This window comes from Mytilus galloprovincialis, chromosome 3, assembly GCF_965363235.1.
Source record: "Mytilus galloprovincialis chromosome 3, xbMytGall1.hap1.1, whole genome shotgun sequence".
NCBI lineage: Eukaryota > Metazoa > Mollusca > Bivalvia > Mytilida > Mytilidae > Mytilus > Mytilus galloprovincialis.
The window spans coordinates 37954945-37978500 of record NC_134840.1 but is presented as its reverse complement, the minus strand read 5'-3'; the positions used below and the strand labels follow the sequence as shown (position 1 = coordinate 37978500).

The 23556-nt window shown below is 31.2% G+C and overlaps 1 protein-coding gene across 1 annotated transcript; it reads left to right on the top strand.

Moving 5' to 3' along the window:
• Nucleotides 1-10: 10 nt before the first annotated feature.
• On the top strand, nucleotides 11-17487 carry LOC143067876 (zinc transporter ZIP9-like). The gene is made up of 7 exons (XM_076241474.1): nucleotides 11-178; nucleotides 2419-2524; nucleotides 2793-2984; nucleotides 3212-3292; nucleotides 10108-10193; nucleotides 10777-10911; nucleotides 12065-17487. Exons 1-7 carry the CDS (start codon nucleotides 83-85, stop codon nucleotides 12308-12310), a joined length of 942 nt encoding a protein of 313 aa, XP_076097589.1. The 5' UTR covers nucleotides 11-82; the 3' UTR covers nucleotides 12311-17487.
• The last annotated feature ends 6069 nt before the right edge of the window (nucleotides 17488-23556 follow it).

Genomic DNA, 23556 nt, shown 5'->3' with positions numbered 1-23556 from the left:
CAGCGGTATAACTCGACTTCGATTTCAATATCTGACACGACTTTCCGATTTGTTATGTTCTAACCAAAGAAAACGTCAAGAAATGGATGAAATATGGACACTGCTTTTACTTTGTCTTGCTATGTTAATTGGTTGTTACATGTCAGGACTGATACCACTTGCAATCACATTTTCAGAGGTTACTTTCCACATATTAACTTTTTTCTATAATAGTTTTTTTCAGGGAACAGCTGACAGATAATCTTAGGTACAAAAACTGTAGTCAAGTAAAATTTTATGAAAAAAAAAAGTTTTTCCAAGCAACAATGCCAACATGATTTTATGATATCCCGCTTTAGTTAAATCATTACAAAAATAAAGTGTCATAACAACTGCGTGGTGACTGGTTGGGACAGTAAAAGCCATCAATCACATCCTATTTAGTAAAAAAAAAACTTGTCATACGAATACGGGTCCGTTGGCCCAAAAGCACATTTGAGCCCTTTCTCTTTCGACCCTTTTCACTTTCGCACCCAAAAAACGATTGCACCCTTTTTATTTGGTTTTGTCATGGATTTGTATAGTACTTAAGACTTTTTGTGTTTAATGATTTTGTAATGGAGTTTAAAATAAATTTTAATCATGTTTTAGTTAGTGAACAAATGTAATTATATAGCCTTAATTCATGTAATTAAATGAAGTAAGATTCTGACTTTTTATTTTTTGTTAAATAAATCATTGTTTATTCTTATATCATGTTTTGGTTAGTGTACTGCTATAAATATTTTTTTTCATTGTTTCAAGATAAAGTGACATCCCAACATTATTTTTTTGGTTGAAGAAATTTTAATCACAATTTGGTTAGTGCATACCAAGCTAAGTACATTACATCAAAGTAAGTTATTAAAGTCAACAATCATGATTTTCAAACACAAAACAATAAAACCAAATGTAGCTGTGTATAAATACCAATTAACAGTAATCATACATAATTAACATTAAATAAGTATTCATCAAATTAATAAAAAAAAAATAAAAAAATCATATACATGTAATAATTCCTCAAGTTTTATACAGGAAAATATAATTTATTTCATATATATACATGTACATATAAAAAGATGTCAAATAATTCAACTGGAATTTGAATAAAATTGGGTGAGAGCGTGTAGGGTTTGAACAAGGTAGGATGCGACAGTGTATTGGGCTTGAACCTACCTGAAACCTTTTCTTACAGAGCGTCTTTTTACCACAGAATACCACAGAAGTTGAACACTCAAAATATACCACAGAACTACAAAAATCACAATAACATTACTAAAATATACCACAGAACGGGTTTGAACAAGGTAGGATGCAACAGTGTATTGGGCTTGAACCTACCTGAAACCTTTTCTTACAGAGCGTCTTTATAACACAGAATACCACAGAAGTTTAACACTCAATTAAATATAACACAGAACTACAAAAATCACAATAAAATTACTAAAATATACCACAGAACATTAAAATTACTAACTTTATAAAATGTAAATCAAATGATTCAGAATCATATTATTTCTTTAATTCCAGTTGTACACCAATGACATGACGATTAACTGGATGGGATAAAAATGATCATAGCTTTTTTGTTTTTTGGCACATTTTTTACATTTGGAGATTTTGAGACACTTAACTAATGCATTGTAATAATAAAAATCTGAAATAAACATTTATAAAAATAGTTTTGAGCTTAAAAAAATTACCTCATGGTTTTTCACATTCAGGGATCAATATACGCTTTGAATATATTGAAATGGTACTTTGTTCCCACTTGAATTATTTTTTGAATTTAAGTAAATTTTTTACTTAGTCCAAATAATTGTGACGTCTTGAAAGGTTATTTATATTTTTACTTTGATGTCAAACCAAAAAAAAAAAAAAAAAAAAAAATTAATAATGATTTGAACTACTTTTAACTTAGAGGTTAGAATCAGTTGAAAAAAAACAGAAATACTGAAATGTTTCCTATGTCGGTCCTGTTGTCAGAGATTTTAGTAATGACATCATTTTCACTGTAAACACTATCATTCATCATCAGGTAACAAAAACAAATGTTTTTCATATCAATGATTAACTTAAATAAAATTGTTACTGTGCTCTTTCTTATATTATCTAGACTGATAGATATATTATATTTTACTCAAAGTCATTTGACAAATGAGACATGAAGAAAGAAAAAGAGATTTCTGTGCAAATGCAGGAAATATAAATATTAGAAAATAGAAATATTAACAATTTTGAGATCATATTAAAAGTGTGATGCATCCATCAAGTCAGACCATTTAATGTGTTCATCTCATTATTTTCTGTTCCAGAGATCAATTTTAAATTTGACATATTTATTAATATTTTGACATCAACCATGTTGACAAATATATTCTTCATGTTCTTTTGTAGGAGAAGTTAAAACTAGTGACAGTATTTGGGGCAGGTCTACTGGTAGGAACAGCTTTAGCTGTAATTATACCAGAAGGAATACATGCTATGTATAGTGCTGGTCCAGGTTGGTAGATAAAAAATGTTATTATTGTGGTCATTTTTGTTTTTTTTAATCTACATGTATTCATCAACAAGGTTAAATAGTGCGTTTAGAAAAGAAATTTTTTTTTACAGTGAAACCCTTTGACCAGAAAAATATAAATAACATATTTAGAAACATCTTATGAAGATAGATTCTACAATGTCCAGCTCTTCCATGTCTGTAACTTTTTAATGCAAATATAACAAACATATATCAGGGAAATCATTTGATCATTCAAGATTATTTGTAGGTCACCACGATCATGAGCATTCTTCGACTGAAAAAGAGGCAACAGAACATAAACATGAGGCTGGTTCACATGACCATCACAGTCATGGAATGGAAGATAATCATTCAATAATTGGTGTTACCTTGGTAATAGGATTTATATTTATGTTGTTGGTAGACCAAATAGGAGGATCACATATGCATGGTTCATCAGGTATATTATAACTTATTCACATGCATAATCTTTTAAAATTTAATCTACCATTGAAAAAAGTTCAGTTAAATCCAGTCTCCTGCAAATTAATAATAAAACTATTTCTGTGAACACAAATCAGAAATAAGTAAACAATCCCCTAACAGTTCATCATCAGGATTTAAGTAAATTTTAAGATAAAAATTCATATTCTTTTGTAGAAAACTGTGTTTTTAATTTTTTTCCAGATCCAGAGTCACCAGATACAATAGTACAACAGAACAGAAATAAAATAACAGCTACACTAGGACTAGTTGTCCATGCTGCAGGTATTTTTCATTGTATAAATTTTATCTCAAAATCAATATGTTTGAAATTATATTTTAGATAATTTCTTTAAAAAAAATGATTAATGTATAAAGGCAGTGATAGCAGATGTTTTTTTGTCAATAGCTTACACAATGTATTATCTCAAAATTATAAAGATCAAAAGATTTTTTATGTAAAGTACAGTTTCTAAGATGAAAATAGAAGTATAGTAAATTAATATTTTATTTAAGTAAAGAAATCATAATTTATAACACGTAAACATCCTATTAACATTATAGATTATAAGATAAAAGTGTTGAAACACACAATTTTCATGCTTCAGAGGACAGGAACTAGATGATTACTGTATTACAAAAGTGTTCAACAATAAAAAGATTAATGTTTTAGAAAACAAGGTATCCACTTCAGGGACTCTATCGAATTGATTCACACAGGCGTTGGTTCACCTCATGGAGTTTAATTTTAGAAAACAAGTGTAACATATGGTACTAATTTTGATTAAAATCTTATTACAATTTGACCTTTTTCATAATCTCTTTGTATGTGTCTGTCCTTTTTCCATTTTTCTCAGGAATTACATTAATAGATTTGCTATTATTATACACTTCATTACTATATTCATCCTTAACATCTTGTTAACCCAATGCTTATAGTTTCTTACACATAATGGTTATGTATGAAATTTTGGGTTCTTTTCCTCAGGAACCACAAATCAACTTTTCTAAAAGATGGAAGATTGTCATGTTTGAGGGGCCTGATGGGTTATTTTCGTTCTTCGTGATAGGCGCATTTTCGCTATCGTGATCCGTTTTTCTACAATTTTTTTTTATACAACCGCAAAAATTGAAAATTTTTTGGTCGTATATTGGTATCACGTTGGCGTCAGCGTCATCGTCATCGTCATCGTCGTCCGAATACTTTTGGTTTTCGCACTATAACTTTAGTTTAGGTAAATAGAAATCTATGAAATTTAAACACAAGGTTTAAGACCACAAAAGGAAGGTCGGGATTGATTTTGGGAGTTTTGGTTCCAACTGTTTAGGAATAAGGGGCCAAAAAAAGGGCCCAGATAAGCATTATTCTTGGTTTTCGCACAATAACTTTAGTATAAGTAAATAGAAATCAATAAAATTTTGACACAAGGTTTATGAACACAAAAGGAAGGTTGGGATTGATTTTGGGAGTTGAGATCCCAACAGTTTAGGAATAAGGGGCCAAAATGGGGCCCATATAAGCATTTTTCTTGGTTTTCGCACCATAACTTTAGTATAAGAAAATAAAAATCTATGAAATTTAAACACAAGGTTTATGACCATGATCGTAGTCCAAAAATTAATGGGGCCCATATAAGCATTTTTCTTGGTTTTCACACCATAACTTAAGTATAAGAAAATAAAAATCTATGAAATTTAAACACAAGGTTTATGACCATGATCGTAGTCCAAAATTAAACTTAGTTTGATTTTAACAAAAATTGAATCCTTGGGCTTCTTTGATATGCTGAATCTAGAAATGTACTTAGATTTTTGATTATTGGCACAGTTTTCAAGTTGGTCCAAATCGGAGTCCAAAATTGAATAATTGGGGTTCTTTGATATGCCAAATCTAACTGTGTATGTAGATTCTTAATTTTTGGTCCCGTTTTTAAATTGGTCTACATTAAAGTCCAAAGGGTCCAAAATTAAACTAAGTTTGATTTTAACAAAAATTGAATTCTTGGGCTTCTTTGATATGCTGAATCTAAACATGTACTTAGATTTTTGATTATGGGCCCAGTTTTCAAGTTGGTCCAAATCGGGGTCCAAAATTATAATATTAAGTATTGTGCAATAGCAAGAAATTTTCAATTGCACAGTATTCAGCAATAGCAAGAAATCTTCAATTGCACAGTATTGTGCAATAGCAAGAAATTTTCAATTGCACAGTATTGTGCAATAGCAAGAAATCTTCAATTGCACAGTATTGTGCAATAGCAAGTATTTTCAATTGCACAGTATTACACAATAGCAAGAAATATCTAATTGCACAATATTGCACAATAGCAAGAAATTTTCAATTGGAGTTATCTTTCTTTGTGTAGAATAGTAGTTGAATCAACTTAAATCATAGTTTTATACAATATACAATGTATATTCACTTTTACTACCAACTGATAAATTAAAACAATCTTTACCATTCAGTGATAACAAGCACTTTTTTTACATTTTAATATTTTATGATGTATTTAAATTAGTAGTTATTGTTGCAAACTCCATTAGTAATTTGAATTGAGATCAGTTTTGGAATAATGGAAAGGGGGATGTGAAAAAAAAATTGGGGGGGGGGGGGGGGGGTTCAATTTTTCTCATTTCAGATTTCGTAAATACAAAGAAAATTTCTTCAAACACTTTTTTGAGAGGATTAATATTCAACAGCAAAGTGAATTGCTCAAAGGCAAAAAAAAACAAATTTTAAGTTTATTAGACCACATTCATTCTGTGTCAGAAACCTATGCTGTGTCATCTATTTAATCATAATCCAAATTTAGAGCTGAATCCAGCTTGAATGTTGTGTCCATACTTGCCCCAACCGTTCAGGGTTCAACCTCTGTGGTCGTATAAAGCTGCGCCCTGCGGAGCATCTGTTTTTTTGGAAAATTGACGCTTTTAGCGGCATGTTTCCAATACTAGTGAACTGAACTTCCATTACATTTCTCTGCCTACCGCGCTTGGTTCGTATTTACTTTCCATTACATTTCTCCGTCTACCGTGCTCGGTTTCGTATTTACTATTTCACATATAAACTGGAATTTGCTTGTATTATCATTTTTGTGTAGTAATCAACCGGGAACCAGTTTACATACCTCCGGTCCTTCTTATTACCAAAAAGATCGAAGTGTACCTAACAATGTTGTTAAGATACTCATAAATCTATTTTTATAACTTTATTGATTATGTGAAGGAAAACTAAAACATTGTTAAAACATTAAAGATATATAATTAATCGGGGAAAAGTTGATAGTCTTTTCTTTTTACAAACAACTGCCTTTTTTATTAGAAAATATAATGTGTCCGTGTTGGTCCACTTTCTACTGGTTATAAGACAGATCGAAGTACTGGAAATCCGACCCTTTCTTTGTTTACAAAGTTACAACAGTAGAGTCTGTAACAGACTGTATCTGTATGACATGTGAATAAATTGTCGATATCGATGCTGGCTTTAATACAACGGTTTTATTGGCAGGGCGGGAGAACAGATTTGAAGCTCTCTACGTTTGATGCGTGCACAACAGTGTCGATCTGATTCGGCGCGATCACTGTGTCTTACGGAATTCTAGTCAAATCGGCACCGGGTCAATTCGGCACCCGGTATAGTCAAATCGGTATCTAGTCAAATTGGCACCTGGTTAAATCGGCACTTGATATAGTCAATTCGGCACCCATGTTAGATTTGCTTAATATATAATTTTAATTTAAGAAAAACAGTGGAAATAAGGAATGGGTTGTCCAGAAATTTTACAGTATTTACCCAAGAAGAGTTAAATAAGGAAGGGGTTGGCCAGAAATATTAACCTAATTTTATCATGTTTATTCACATTTTAAAGGGTTGAATTATTTATATATATATTTATTGGATGCCTAATTTACTTTAAATAGGTGCTGATTTGACTAGATGTCGATTTAACCAGGTGCCGATTTGACTTTTTCTATTGGTGCCGATTTGACTTGTACCCTATTATTAAGGCCCTAAAGTGAGTTTGAATATTGTACGGTGTTTTACTTAGCGGAATGTCAATTGCATGGTTTTCTTTGAATTTCTCGGCAGATATGGTTCTTTTCGGACATGGTTTTAAGAGGAATTCATCTGGTTCAACAGCGTGAATCAGCCCCTCAACTTGTTTGTGAATAAAAACTAACTTTGGCTTCAACGCCTTGTTCGTCCTTGTCTGGAGATCATGTTGTAGTTCCAGTTTGGCAAGCATTTTGGAGACTTATCCATCCTCTTTTGACTTGTAATCTCTGGTGATAAATTTTGCAGCTTGACATGTTTATTTTTGTTACCGAGTAGGGGTCGCATATGATAGCTCCATATTAAATTATGACATCAATTCCTAAACGTCTAGTTCATTATCCAATCTGACACAAATTTCAATAACTGGAATGCCACCCAAGATGAATATATGGTGACCCTCTATAACAGCATGCTTGGAATTGTGTTTAATACCATGATGGTTCAATGGCATAAACTTAAGTGGAAACAGAATTTAACATGAAAGATTGTGGATTAGTGTAAAATAAAAAAACTAGCTTACTATGATATATGGTTAAAGAATGAATATCAAATTATATGGGTCATAGGCAGAGTTGTTATAAAATATCAATATGGCAGAGAAGTGGTTTCAAGTTTCATATAAAGGGACCTGACTGACATGAAATAAAAAAATCAAAGGGTCTAATCTTCAATGTGAAATAAAACAAGTATAACAATATTGTGTAAATCTACAGAAATAGAATTTGCTTCAAGTAACAGAAATAACTACATTTGTGTATAAAATGTTAAAAATTGAATAAGAATGCGAAGTCATATGATATAGGACTAGTGGGGTATAAGAGCTTATTACAACAGGCTCTTCATAATCATTTGGTTTGAAAGGATACTAGTAGTCTGTATTCTTGATTTAGAAAAATGTAATTGCAAGAAGAAAAAATACACATTACTTAGAATACTTTTAATTAGATCATTCAGGTAGTCTTTATTTAGTACGTACAAAAGAACAGCCAGTAATCATTGGATATTGTAGATCATATAAATAGTCTTGACCTATTTATTAGTACAAAAGAACAGCTAGATATCATTGGATATTGTATATCATTCCAGTATTCTTGACCTATTTATCTGTACAAAAAAAAAACAGACAGTAGTCATTGGATACTGTAGATCATTCAGGTAGTCTTGACCTATTTATTTGTACAAAAAAAAAACAGCCAGTAGTCATTGGATACTGTAGATCATTTAGGTAGTCTTGACTCTTGACCTATTCATTTGTATTAAAAAAAACAGTCAGTTGTCATCTTCACTTCACACACTCATATACGAATATCAATTATATGCTTACAAGACATGTTGCAATGTTTACGGTATGTGAAAATCAAGACTTGCATAAAAAAATATCCCAATATTAGAGGCAGTGGCATCATTTTTCCTCAGAGCTATTGATTATATTTTCATGATCTGTGATCATTGAAATTTATTTTCTGTGAATCGTGATTGTGAAAAAAATCAACTCGTGAATCGTGATGAGAATTTTCAGATTCCTCTGGTTTTATCCATTTGAATGCATTAAAAAATTTTGCCCATTGATCCTCATTTTTCTTTTTATAAATCTTGTACATGTATAATTATAGGCCGTCTGTAAAAGTCTTATAAAATCTTTGTTATTTTTTAAAAGTTTATGTTAAACTTAAAATGATAAACCCATGAAAAATCAAGAGAGAACAATTTCCTGCCAAAATTTCAATGGCTAATATCTCGACCAAGCACATTGACCTATATATTTTTTGGCTCTTTTGGTTCCTCTGTTAATTCCCTATCAATCAATATATACTAGTGTTATGAAAAGCTTGTTATTTTGTAACTGAGAAGCGAACTTACTTAAATAACATAGGTATGCTGTTTCGGCAACGACGACGTCAACAATTTATTAATTTGTGATTAGGTCTAGTTTATGGTAAACCAATATTGGTAAGTCAAAGATATTTGATAAACAGCTGGGTTGAGTTCAATATCGTAGCAGCTACGTAGCTGCTACGATATTGAACTCAACCCAGCTGTATACCAAATAGTTGACTATTGAACGTGTAGCTACAGACTAGTTGTTACATAGATATTGATAGCAGCTATGTAGCCGCTACGTAGCTACTACGATATTGAACTCAACCCTGTACTAGTACTGGCACATCTCATTACCATGAAGATTATTTGGCCCAACCCCCTCAGTTATGGTCTATTTACTTTAAAACTTTTGCTTAGTTTTCATGTATTAGTTTGTGATTAGGTCTAGTTTATGGTGAACCACTAGTGGTCAGTCAAAGATATTTGGTATACAGCTGTACTAGTACTGGCACATCTCATTACCATGGAGATTAATTGGCCCCGCCCCCTCAGTTATGGTCTATTGACTTTGAAACTTTTGCTAAGTTTTCATGTATTAGTTTGTGATTGGGTCTGTTTAGGGAGAACCACTAATGGTAGGTCAATGATATTTGGTATGCAGTTGTACTAGCATTGGCTCATCTCATTTCCATGTAGATTATTTGACTTGCCCCCTCAGTCATGGTTTATTGACTTTGAATTATTTTTGCTATAGTTTACATGTAATAGTTAGGGTTTAGGTTTATTTAAAGGGAACTACTAATGATAATTAAGTCAATGGTATTTGGTATGAAGTTGTACTAGCATTGGCACATCTCATTTCCAAGGAGATTGTTTAGCTATGTACCTTCAGTCATGGTTGATTGACTTTGAATATTTGCAAAACTTACATGTTAAAGTGTTGCTATTTTAATTTCAACATTTGCATTATCGAAATTACAAAAAAGCGAGGCATTATATCTCTGTGATAACAGTTTATGACACACTTTAAACAATGTTAACTTCCTTTATACTAAATAATGATAGCTGGGGGTAGCATTAGTAAGCAATATCTCTTATTTGACTGATGATGTTCTATTTTAAGCTGATGGGGTAGCATTAGGTGCATATACTAAATAATTATAGCTTGAGGTAGCATTAGTAAGTAATATCTCTTATTTGACTGATGATTTTCTATTTTTAGCTGATGGAGTAGCATTAGGTGCAGCTGTCATGTTAAATCATTCATCACTTACGATTATAGTATTTGTAGCTATTATGTTGCATAAGGTAAGTCATTTATTTTGTTTTTGACAAACACTTAATGTAGTTCAAACATAAATAGGGTGTATGACTTCTATCCCAGCTACTTAACATTACTTTTTTATGCTGACGAAGTGTAAAAGAAGTTAAAAATATGTATAATGCTGTATGACTACTGTCCAAGCAAAATGTACTACACACATCTTTTATTTTAAAAGCTTTGTTTTTTTTCTCCACAAATACAGATTTAAGATCAGATGTACTTTGTTTGTGTATCTATTTATGATGGCACCATCTGCCCGAGACAAAAAAAAAATATATATATAAAATATATTTTCTATATGAGACATCTTGAGTTTGAGTTATTTTCAGTGTTTACTGTACATGTGTTAGAGGTGTTACTGATTGGCTTCCTTATTATTTGAATATAACAATTTTATCAATCTATATAGGCAATAATTTTTAAACTTACCTGCCTCTATCTCTTGTTAAATGCATAATACATTTTTTGTAATTCAAATTCTTTATCAATTATTTTACAGTAGTAGGTAATCAGACTTCTCAGTCATTGTAAAATACTACTGGTAAATCTTGAGATTTCTTATTACAGGCACCTGCAGCATTTGGTTTAGTATCTTTCCTGTTGCACGAAGGCTTTGACAGACCTAGAATTAAGAAACATTTGTTTGTCTTTTCTATTGCTGCTCCATTAATGGCAATTATCACATTTATATGTTTAAGTCAGGTCAGTATAATATACATCATTTCAAAGATAATTTGACAAAGAGTTGTAACAAATAAGTGGTACAATATGAAATCATTTGAAAAATAACAGGATACAATCTGTTTCAAACCCATTGAAAGATCCTCCAAGCTGATTGAAAGAATTGATAAAAGAAGTGTGTATCATTTGTATAAGAAAAGAAAATGAAAACTGAATTTCAAAGAAATCAAAATTATTCGTTGTTAATTAATACCCCTTTACTTGAAATTGAAATTAATGGCTAACTAGCTAGTCTAATCCTTAACACGCATGAAAGAAAATAGACAAATAGGTGTAGAATTAATATTGTTAACAGACTAATTCTCTTTACCTTCCCAAGTTTAAAAATAACATCAATATAAGAATTGTTGGGTATACATCAGACTTGCATGTTTTTAATAAGTAGAACAAGGTGATGTGGTATGATTGCCAATGAGACTACTATTCAACACTATCAAGATAAGGTTAGGAATCAGGCAAAATAAATTGGGGAGAAATAAAGTTACAAGGGCTAAACACAACTAAAGTATTGACCTAAATAAATAGTTTATAGTATGCTTATTATAACCAAACCAGTATAAGAATAATCTTACTTTGATTGAGAGAGGTTGTGGATAGGATCTCTGGCTCAATAACCAAAGACTTGAAAATTGGTAGTTGCTACATTTCTGTACCTCTCTGCCAAGCACACAATATTCTGGAGCAAAAGTAAGGATCCAGAGTAAATAATATGCATGAGTATGGTGACATGTTTATATGGAGAGATACCTTGTGAACAGCCCCGTTTAAAAGTTAGATAGGAATGTCTGTCTTGTACAAACAGGGTTCATATTTATCTCATATTAACATGATGTCATTTTTATATGCATGTACTATATGCCATTGGAGATTTACTCACTATAACATGTATAATTTACTTGTTTTTGACCATTAATAGCAGCGTTATTGACTATCAACCAGTAGTCACTTTTCCTTTAGATAATTTATTTTAAACAAAGCCAAAATAAAGAATTTTTTATTATTAAAGAATATTCTTACAATAGGTATTACAATGACTTAAGGCACACAGCTGACTATTGTTCCCGTTATCTTGACTTGAACCATATAATTTATGTCAATATTTTTTCCATTACAGAAAAGTGCAGAGTCTTTCACAGATGTTAAAACAACAGGCATAGCTATGTTATTTAGTGCTGGGACCTTTTTATATGTAGCTACAGTCCACGTTTTACCAGAAGTATCATCTGGACAAATCAAACATACCAACCCTGATGGGACCATAGTAATCCATGAACATAAAGGATTTAAAAATGTAGAACTTGTAGCTATTGTTGTAGGAGCTATTCTTCCAGTAATTTTATCTCTAGGCCACAAGCACTGAAGAGTTATTTATAATGGTATTGTTATTAGAAGTATCTCACAAGATATTTACAAGAGACTGTCAGATAGAGGCTGTATGATACAACGATTGATATATCATATCTCAAAGATGTGTAAAAGAATTAAATCTCTTCAGCTCTTACATTTTTAAGTGTTTTTTTTTTTTTTTTTTTGTTTCTGTGATGTTTTAACTGGCTGCCAGACTGAAATAAAAACTATTTATTGATCAGTAACATTTAAATTTGTTTTTACTGAAATTGATTAAATCAAGCCTACTGACAAGTCCATATTGGTATACAATTTGGTATACAATTTTTACTTCTGATTAAAAACAGGACATAAGAAAAATACAAAATAGGTATTTCATTCACCTTGTTCAAGACAATCTTCACACATTACTATTTATATTTTAAGTTTCAGTCTTCTGTTTTAAAAGATCAATTGTATCTATGCCTATGTTACTAAGTTTCTCAGTCACATATTTATGATTTACAATATTTCCTACCAAACAATACTTTTTGTAATATGTTTAACTGAATGGAAAAAGCATTTCAAATTAAAAAAAAGAAATCTAAATTATGTGAAAAAGTTTATTCCTTCGATTTCAACAGCTAAATATTTTCATAGGGGGAACACTTTTTAAGGCATTAATAAAAATATTTTATCTTGCCATTAAAAACAAGTTCAATTTGTTTTGTATAACTTTTTTTAAGTCATAATGTATAAATTTGATTGTTGTTTGTGGTTTTATCTTTTGATATGGTTTTTTTTGTATTACATGGGTTATAGAACATTTTCAGACACATGTCATATTGTTATAAAATTTGTATCTTCTTTGGAGAAGGAAAGTAAATATGTTCGATATGAATAAAGTTATTTGTCTTCTTATCACTTTATTTAATGAATGAGGTTTTATTCAAAAGGAAAGTGCAGTAGAACTGAATAATGAGTTGAATTATCTTTACAAGGTTATTGCAATATAGATAAGTAGGTGTCTATCAATAAAGATATAGAGGGTAGTAGGAACATTTTAGTGTTTTCTTTTAATTGTTTTTTTACCAATTTGATTAATTAATATTTCATGAATTCTCAATGAAAGAATTAGGTCCTTGTAGTAAGTTGATAAAAAATAGAAATTGCTGTATGATGATTGTGTGATTTGATCCTTCAGAGAGTGCTTGTGACCAGGTTACCTACTGGAATATATATCAGACATTTACATTGTGTATAATTTAGAATAAATGGAGTACTTATATTCATTGATATGAAATGTAACATTGTAGAATCTATCTACCAATCATGCAGGTAAAACTTTGATAAATAGACAAAATTAAAATCCTAGAACTATACAACTACTTCTTGTCCCATTGAAGTCATATTGTCAAGAAGAAACATGTCAATATATCTTATATATTCTACCATGTATTAAAGATTTCTGAAAATTATTATATTTTACTCTGACAGTTTCTCTTCACTAAAAGTTTGTTTTATGATGTCAACATTAAATCAGATATGATTTATACTGGATACATATCATATTTTTCTATATTCTAGTTGTCAGGTTTAGTATATGAATAAGGTTTGAGCTATGAAGGAATTTGTGCTGATTTGCCCTCATCTTGGCAGCAAAAGGAACAGACTCTTTAAATTAAAAAAAAAAAAAACATTTATAAAAGGTTCTTATTTTTACCTCCTGTAAAAAGAATGACAATTGTATTTTTTGTAATCTGCATAACTAGCATACTGTTATTGTTTTGATGAAGGTTAATTTTTATTTACACATATCTATATGAAATCTAATTATCTTGTAATTTTATGTTTTAATGATAAAGATGTAACAATTAACAATGATCATTGGTGAAGAGAAGAATCCCATATTCTTTCATATGGAACACACACTAGTCTATCTTTGTAGATCTTTAAATGTATTATTTTATTTTGTGTTGTTTTTGGTGTAGCTCACTTATTATAGTATTCTCCAACATGGGTGACCTACAGTTGTTAATTTCTGTATTATTTGACTCATTTGGCCACTTGTGAAGAGTTGTCTCATTGGCAATCAAATTAGGATCACTACTAAATTAATGGGACAATTTTACAAATTGATTTCACATTTGTCCACTGTAGCTTTTCCCAGTATAAATCTCTTTAACTCAAGATATAAATGGTTTTTATTAGTCACAGAGCAATGTAGTCTCTTTATATCTTCTACACATTATTATTAAGGTTTTGAGGTCTTAAAAAATCAAAAGCTGGAGTATGATTTCATGTGTATATTAGATAATTTTTGTTGTGACATGTCTTGTTCACTGCCTTAAGGTGGTACCCAACACTTTCACTAAAATTAATTTGGCTCATTTAATTTTCATAAAATCTTGTCAAAGTATTTACTTTGAGACTTTAATAAAAATATAAAAATTTTAAAATTTTTTAACCAACCATTTTGTCTGAAAAAATACATTGGTTATATAGAAATTCGACAAACACCAATTCAGATCATTGAGAAGCTTAATATTCCTTTTACAACACAACACAATTAAAACGTTTAGCTGACTTTACAAAGTTATCTCCCTGTAATGTTAGGTACAACCTTAATCTCAAATTTAAGTGTAAGCTGATTTGATAAGAGATAAGTTTTGGTAGAAAACTTTTATGCTTTTTTATAAAAAGAATTGATAGTGAAAATAATGTTGCCTAAACAAATTTCTAAAATTTTATCCTTATTTAATTTATTTTTTGTGTGCAGTTTTATTTTTATGTGCATCTTATTCACATTCCTGCTGTGGTTCTCACTTGTTTTTGATGATCTGTGTGTATTTAATTAACCTGCTTTAGATTTTTTTGTTACATGTATGTTCATTAGCTTTGAAAATGTATGTGAAGAATGGTAAGATGAAAATGCTTCAAATTTGTATTCATATGATAAATACATCACAAAAGTGGCTTCCACTGCATATATCTATGAACACACTATTTAAACATTCCTTATCTATGAAACTAAAAGGTTAACAATTTCGTTTATCAATGATAGAAATTTAATCATGTTCATGTATTTCAAGAAAAATGACATAGACAAGAGTTCCATTAATTTCTGCTATCTGTTGGGATGATTCTTAACAACTTTTCTTGTCATATTATTATTCCTAGCGAAAAAATGTATAATTGAATAGATATATTTATTCAGCAGTTAATTTCATTGTGTGTGAATGTTGGTAAAATTTTGATTTTCTACAATATTTTTGTTTCTTATTAGATCAATGCATATAAATTATGTATCTATAATTATTCAATAATTAACAATAATTTGGAAGACAGGACAACAATACATTTTGTATGTGTAGTTGACAGGAAATAGTATTTCTACATCAAGATGGGTGCTGTTAATTATGGAAACTAAGATGGTACATTTTCCTGACATTTTAAAATTTTTGATGTGATTTTTTAATTCAAGTATGAAATTATTCCATGCTCACCATTTTGTTTGTCACTTTCAAGGAATCATTGGTGTTTTCATCTAGCTGATAGTCAACTTGTATATTCTTGACCTGAATTAACTGCTCATTTTAAGTTTTGGAACATAGAAAAGAACTGTGTTTTCCCCAAGTGTCCATTTTATGGAGGGTATTTGAAATGTCATATGATATTTGTATATTATAAATGATATTAAAATGATAGAGTAAATTGTGCAAGTATTCTGTAATTATATTCAATCTAATGTATGACTTATAAATCATTTGATTTTACTATATTTTATTTTTGTTGATTTTTTTGTTTATATTGTATGTATATATAAAAACAATATTGTGATTAAAAGGAACTTTAAAGTATGGAAATGTAATGTATTGCTATGCAATCTCTAGTGTAAGTTTGTTTACAGTACAGAAGATAGGTTCAGAAGTTTGAATGTTTAATTTTAGAATGATCCTTTAAAGGGCATTAGCTGTCATGTTCACTGATTTAACTCGATTTCTGATATTTGATTTATAACATACTAAAACTTATATTCAAATAAAAATGCGTCAAAAATAAACAATTTACAATTTATGGACTTAATTATATGTATCAGCAACACATATATATTCTAGTCTAGACATTATCTTATTAACTGTTGGGATGACGTCCTTTTGAAAATAAAAGTAAAAATGTCTGAATCAATGGGTCACTGTGAAAACTGTTTATATATGGAAAAAAAATAATGGGTGGCAGGTAGGTGAAACTTACATAAATGAAGAGATAAATGAACAATGAACAAATTAATATCTGATTTATATAATTCCAAGGCCGTCCGTTGGCACCAGAAGCAACCAAGCAGCGCATCTATATTGGACGGGCAAATATCCACTTTTTGGTATGGGACGAGCTCTGACGTCCCACGACCCAGCTTGTCTGGCAAAACAGCAGTTGGAAGTCAGAGTAATCTCGGAGTAGATATTGACCTAAACATATCTTTTGATTTTATTGTATCATCTGATTGCTGTCTCATTGATGTGTGCACCCCTGATCTCTTCTCCATAATTATGTCTTTTTTTGTTATTGGCTGCTGTCTCTCTGTGGCAAACTTTATCACATACTATTACAATTCTATTACATCTATTACAATTGTATTACATCTATTACAATTCTATTACATTTATTACATTTATTACATAGTGTTTCAATTCTATTACATATTATTACTCATTTCAATTTTATGTGTAAGTTGAATATTTTTTGTTTTCCTTTTTCTTACCCTCACAACAAAGTTCTGGGGGTATAAAAGAATGCATTTGAGTGAACTGACTTTATGAACTATAAGCATAAATGCAGGGGTGAGTGTAGTAGAACATTGTGGATGATTGTTGCTTACTTTAATATTGACAATTGTTGCATTTTTGTTAAGTTATATTACTGTGTTAATAAAGCTGTGCTTGTGGTATTTTTTTAATGAGTTAGTTTGATCATGCAAATGCTTAGCTAACATGATTGTCAGATTAACAGATGTTACATTAACTATTTGTTACCAGGGTGAGAATAAGATTCAAATATTTGTTTTTATCAAAGTTTCCTTATCATTTAATATGACAAATTGTGTGATAGCTGTGATGGAATTTCCATTGTCTGTGGTTATTTATATTGTTAAATGTACAAGATGTAATTATTAATTTAATGGTAGATGAAATAAAATGTTTTGTCTTCCAATTATATTGTATTATTTTTAAACTGACCAGGCCCAAAAGGGAAAAGTGAGCTTTTCTCATCACTCGGTGTCCTTTATACGTCATCGTCGTCATCCATTAAATTTTACAAAAATCTTCTTCTCTGAAACTTCTTATAAACTTCAAATAATATGAAAATTGGCCTAAATCATCCTTAGAGTATCTAGTTTAAAAAATGTATATGAAGAAAACATTTAGAGCAGATCTGTTCATCAAGCCAAGATCTATCTGACCTGAAATTATCAGTTGCATCAGACAACCTGTTGTTGGGTTGCTGCACCTGAATTGGTAATTTTAAGGACATTTTGCAGCTTTTATACAACCTCAAAAATTGAAAATTTTTTTGGTCTATATTGGTATGATGTTTGCGTCGTCGTTGTCATCCGAAGACATTTGGTTTTCACACTATAACTTTAGTATAAGTAAATAGAAATCTATGAAATTTAAACACAAGGTTTATGACCATAACAGGAAGGTTGGGATTGATTTTTGGTCCCAACAGTTTAGGAATTAGGGTCCAAAAAGTGCGAAAAGACTATTTGTACCAGTAAGAGGAGTTACTAGGCATGTGAGTGTTGCTCATCATGTACTCTGAGATGATAAGAGCCAATGCTGCTACCTTTTTTCCTGGTTGTTTTTGTCATTTAATACGTTTCCCTAAGTTTTGGTTTGTAACCCGAATTTGTTTTTTTTCTATCGATTTATGAGTTTTGAACAGCGGTATACTACTGTTGCCTTTATTTATTCATCATCGAAGTATGCCATTCTGCAGGATTTGATTAATTACATAACATGCATATTTAATTATAATACGTTATTTTGATTGAGTAACAACAATTTCGCGTCATTCTAATGTTAACCTGCATTTCCAAATGAAATGTAGCATTCAAGATTACACGGGCTTCCACATTAAAATCCACAGGCAAAGTGAAATAAATTATCAATATATTCAGCTAATATGCAGGCTTGTTTGGAAGTTATGATTAGTGTAATAAACAAGTTTATTTTTTTACCTGAATTAAGATTTGATTATGTCCCTGTCGGTAGTATATATAAAATGTAAGCTGTGTGGTATGATGATTTTCAATCATGAGCAGAAAAAGTATTAATATACCATGACCACATAAGTCTAAGAGCGATCGACATTACCATTAAACAAAGAACTAGGGGCTCATAAGAGCCTGTGTCGCTCACCTTGGTCTTTGCGCATATTAAACAAAGGACACAGATGGATTAGTGACAAAATTGTGTTTTGGTGATTGTGATGTGCTTGTAGATCTTACTTAACATTCTTACTACTTACAATTATCCCTATCTATAATGAACTTGGCCCATTATTTACAGAGGAAAATATTTTGTTAAAATTTACAAAAATTTACAAAATGTATGAAAATTGTAAAAATTAACTATAAATGGCAATAAGTCCTTAAGGGGTCAACTGACCATTTTGGTCATTTGACTTATTTGTAGATCTTACTTTCCTGAACATTATTGCTGTTTACAATTTATCTCTATCTATCATATTATTCAGGATAATAACAAAAAACGGCAAAATTTCCTTAAAAATTACCAATTCAGGGGAAGCAACCCAACAACCAGTTGTCAGATTCGTCTGAAAATTTCAGAGCAGATAGATTTTGACTTGATAAACAATACAACCCTGTGTCAGATTTGCTCTAAATGCTTTGATTTCTGAGTTATAAGCCAAAATGTACATTTTAACCCTATGTTCTACTTTTAGCCATGGGGCCATCTTGGTTGGTTGGCTGGGTCATCGCACACATTTTTAAAACTAGATACCTCAATGATGATTGTGGCCAAGTATGGTAAAATTTGGCCCAGTAGTTTCAGAGAAGATTTTTTAAAGGAAGAATACAAAAATTTACGAAACATTGGTAAAAAATGACTATAAAGGGCAATAACTCCTTAAGGGGTTAACTGGCCATTTTGGTCATTGTTGACCTATTTGAAGATCTGACTTTGCTGAACATAAGTGCTGTCTACAGTTTATCTCTATCTATAATAATATTTAAGATAACAAAAAAAAAAAAACGGCAAAATTTCCTTAAAATTATCATTTCAGGGGCATCAACCCAACAACCGGTTGTCCGATTCGTCTGAAAATTGTAGGGCAGATAGATCTTGACTTGATAAACAAATTAACCCCATGTTAGATTTGCTCTTAATGCTTTGGGTTCTGAGTTATAAGCCAAAATCTACATTTTACCCCTATGTTCTATTTTTAGCCATGGAGGCCATTTTGGTTGGTTGGCCGGGTCACCGGACGCATTTTATAAACTATATAACCCAATGATGAATAAAGGCAACAATAGTATACCGCTGTTCAAACTCATAAATCCATGGACAAAAAACAAAATCGTGGTAACAAACTAAAACTGAGGAAAACGTATTAAATATAAGAGGAGAACAACGACACAATACTACAATGTAACACACACAGAAACGGACCAAGCATCAGAAAAAAATCCCCCGAGAATAACAAATATAACATCAAAACCAAATACGTGAATTTGGGATACACAAGTACCGTGACACGTCTTATCGCAATGTGAATTTACACTCAAAACAAACGACGCAACGTTAAAATGTAACACACACAGAAACGAATTATAATATAACAATGGCCATATTCCTGACTTGGTACAGGACATTTTTAACAGGAAAAAAATGGTGGGTTGAACCTGGTTTTGTGGCATGCCAAACCTCCCTCTTTTATAGCCATGTGAAATATAACATTAAAATGACAACTCAACACCACAGGAATACAATATAAATAAATTGGAGAACACAATCGACAAAGAAACACACAAACAACAGCCAACAAAAGGCAACAAGTTCAAAATTTTAATACGCCAGAAGTGCATTTTGTCCACACAAGATCTACTAGTGACGCCCAGATACAAAAATTTGAAAGTCGAAACAAGCACAAAGTCGAACAGCATCGAGGACCAAAAGATAAAAAAAGTTGTGCCAAAAACGGACAGGGTTTTCTGTTAGTTACTAGAACATCCCTATTATTTAGAGTAATTTATACTTTTGCAAACAGTAAATTTATAAAATTATATACAAAAGATGTACATGATAAGACTGAAGTATTAACTAATTACAGGAAACAACTGAAATACATTACATAACCAGACATTAGTAACCCAAAATGTAGACAAATCCGAATAGGTTGATTGTGGCCACGTTTGGTTAAATTTGGCACAGTAGTTTCAGAAGAGAAGATTTTTGTAAAAGTGAACGACGACGGACGACGGACGACGGACGACAAGTGATGAAAAAAAGCTCATTTGGCCCTTTGGGCCAGGTGGGCTAAAAAAAAGAGAATAAAAAAGATTATTTCCAAACTAGGTATCGTTATTCCTTATTCCCAATCTCAAAAGAAGAGTTACGTTGGTTGGATAACAATATGCTCTCGCAGATCGTAAACTTGTTTTTTTATACTTTTTTTTATAAACCATCTTATAAGCTAGAGATAAAGGATATTACAGATACAGTTAATTCGGCCTCATATCTTGACTTACATCTAGAAATTGACAATGAGGGTCGGTTGAAAACAAAACTTTACGACAAAAGAGATGATTTCAGCTTTCCAATTGTGAACTTTCCATTTCTAAGTAGCAACATTCCAGCAGCACCTGCATACGGGGTATATATCTCCCAATCGATACGATATTCCCGTGCTTGCATTTCCTATCATGATTTTCTTCATAGAGGGTTGCTGCTCACAAGGAAGCTATTAAACCAAGAGTTCCAAATGGTGAAGTTGAAATCATCCCTTCGTAAATTTTACGGACGCCATCACGAGTTGGTTGACCGTTATGGAATAACCGTTTCACAAATGATATCGGATATGTTCCTTACGTCGTAACTACAATCCCCTTCCCTTTCATGAATGTGACCTACCGAATTAGACTATTTACCGGATTTGTTATCACATAAGCAACACGACGGGTGCCGCATGCGGAGCAGGATCTGCTTACCCTTCCGGAGCACCTGAGATCACCCCTAATTTTTTGGTGGGGTTCGTGTTGTTTATTCTTTAGTTTTCTATGTTGTGTCGTATGTGCTGTTGTTTGTTTGTCTTTTTCATTTTTAGCCATGACGTTGTCAGTTTGTTTTAGATTTATGAGTTTGACCGTCCCTTTGGTATCTTTCGTCCCTCTTTTATACAGAGACATTCATTACACACCGTCTTCAGAACCTATCAAACAACAAAATAGTCAGGAATATACCAGTTATTATCCATTCGTTTGATGTGTTTGAGCATTTGATTTTGTCATTTGATTACGGACTTTTCGTTTAGAATTTCCTTGAGGTTTGTTTTTATGAAATTTTACTTTTGACTTGTCCTTGCCTCGACATAACAATATATGAAAGCAGTGACAACACAAAATTGCTTGCATACAAACCGGTGCTAGGGATCATGAGCGTTTGCGACGTGTTGAAGATCTTACTTTATCGTTTGAAAAGAATACATACATATATATCAACAGTTTAAGCCTAGGTGTTGTCAAGTACACGGAGCGATTTGGTATTTGTGTTTTGAATATATACAGCATATTTTCTATTTTCAATAATTTGAAAATAGAACAGTCACGTAGTTTAGCTCAGTACATGCTAAACTATTGTGCTTGTATAATAGTACTCATGTGAGTTTAACCTAGATTCCACTCCTTCAAGAGAATGATTACTAAAATAAAACTGTAACAGAAGATATATATAAGGAATCTAGTGATCCTTTTAGACAGACAGAAATCAAGCATGTCTGAAGATTTAAAAGCCGGAATTACATAATAAAAAAATATCATTGATTCTGACTATCTTAGCTGTAGCGTTATCAAATATCTATAGAATTTATGTCTTCATGTGAGGATTTTAAATTGTAAAAAGATTGTTTAGATAGGCTGTCAAAAAGTTTGATAGAGTAAATTAGAATCATTTCACTGTAAATGAACACTGATAACGATGATAGGTTAAATAGGTTGTATCAGTTTACAGAAATTGTATTCCTTTTCTTTCTTTTGAACCGATTTCTAAAAATATTTTTTATTACCAGCATTTACAGTAAGATTATCTTCACGCAGCAGATGTGCGCTTAGACCGTCGAATACTCATCATAGATACCAGTATTGAAATTTTGTATTTACGCCAGACGCGCGTTTCGTCTATTAAAGACTCACCAGCGACGCTCGAATAAAAAAAATGTTTGAAAGGTGAAATAAAAATTTCGAAGTTGAAGAGCATTGAGGATCACAAAGTCCTAAAAGCCATGCCAAATACAGCCAAGGTAATGTATACCTAAGGCAGAAAAGCCTTAGTATTTCAAAAATTCAAAGTTTTGTAAACAGTTGATTTATAATTTTTGATGACGATGATTCATGTCAACGCTGACTATTGGGCTGGTGATACCCGGAGGGAAAAGAAACGCCACTAGCAGTGATAAAGACGAAAAGTTATTAAATGTTTAAGTATTTATGAACTTAAAAACACAAATTTCTACAATATTTCGAACAAAGGAACAAAAGACAGTACATACTGTAAAAAGTAGGTTCAAAATATGCTCGCTACAACAAGAAGCTAACCAAGGTAGCTTCAGCCGAAATGCGATATGATTACCAATGAAACTACATTATATACATTAAAAAAGCAAAACAACACGGATGTAGCAACAAAAGATAACAACATGGTCTTCAAAAATAGTTAAATCCATACTGTATTTAGTACGTTATAAAACTCAGGGAGCAAACAATTGTTAACAAATTCAAAAGGGGAAACCAATGTTCAGATTTAAACGAATGGTCTACATACAATTTTGACTCAAAAAATAAAAAAGAATGTTGTGGATTTTTTTAGCGCCTTACTCTTCCCAATCCTTTGTTTATGGCGAAAGAGCACAGTGAAAGAACAAACTTCAAGTTTAGTTGAAAATGACTCGACCCTGATCTGAACAAACACTGAACAAAACACTTTCAACTCATTAAACCATGTCAAATTTGAATCAATTTTGGATTAAGAAAACACCACT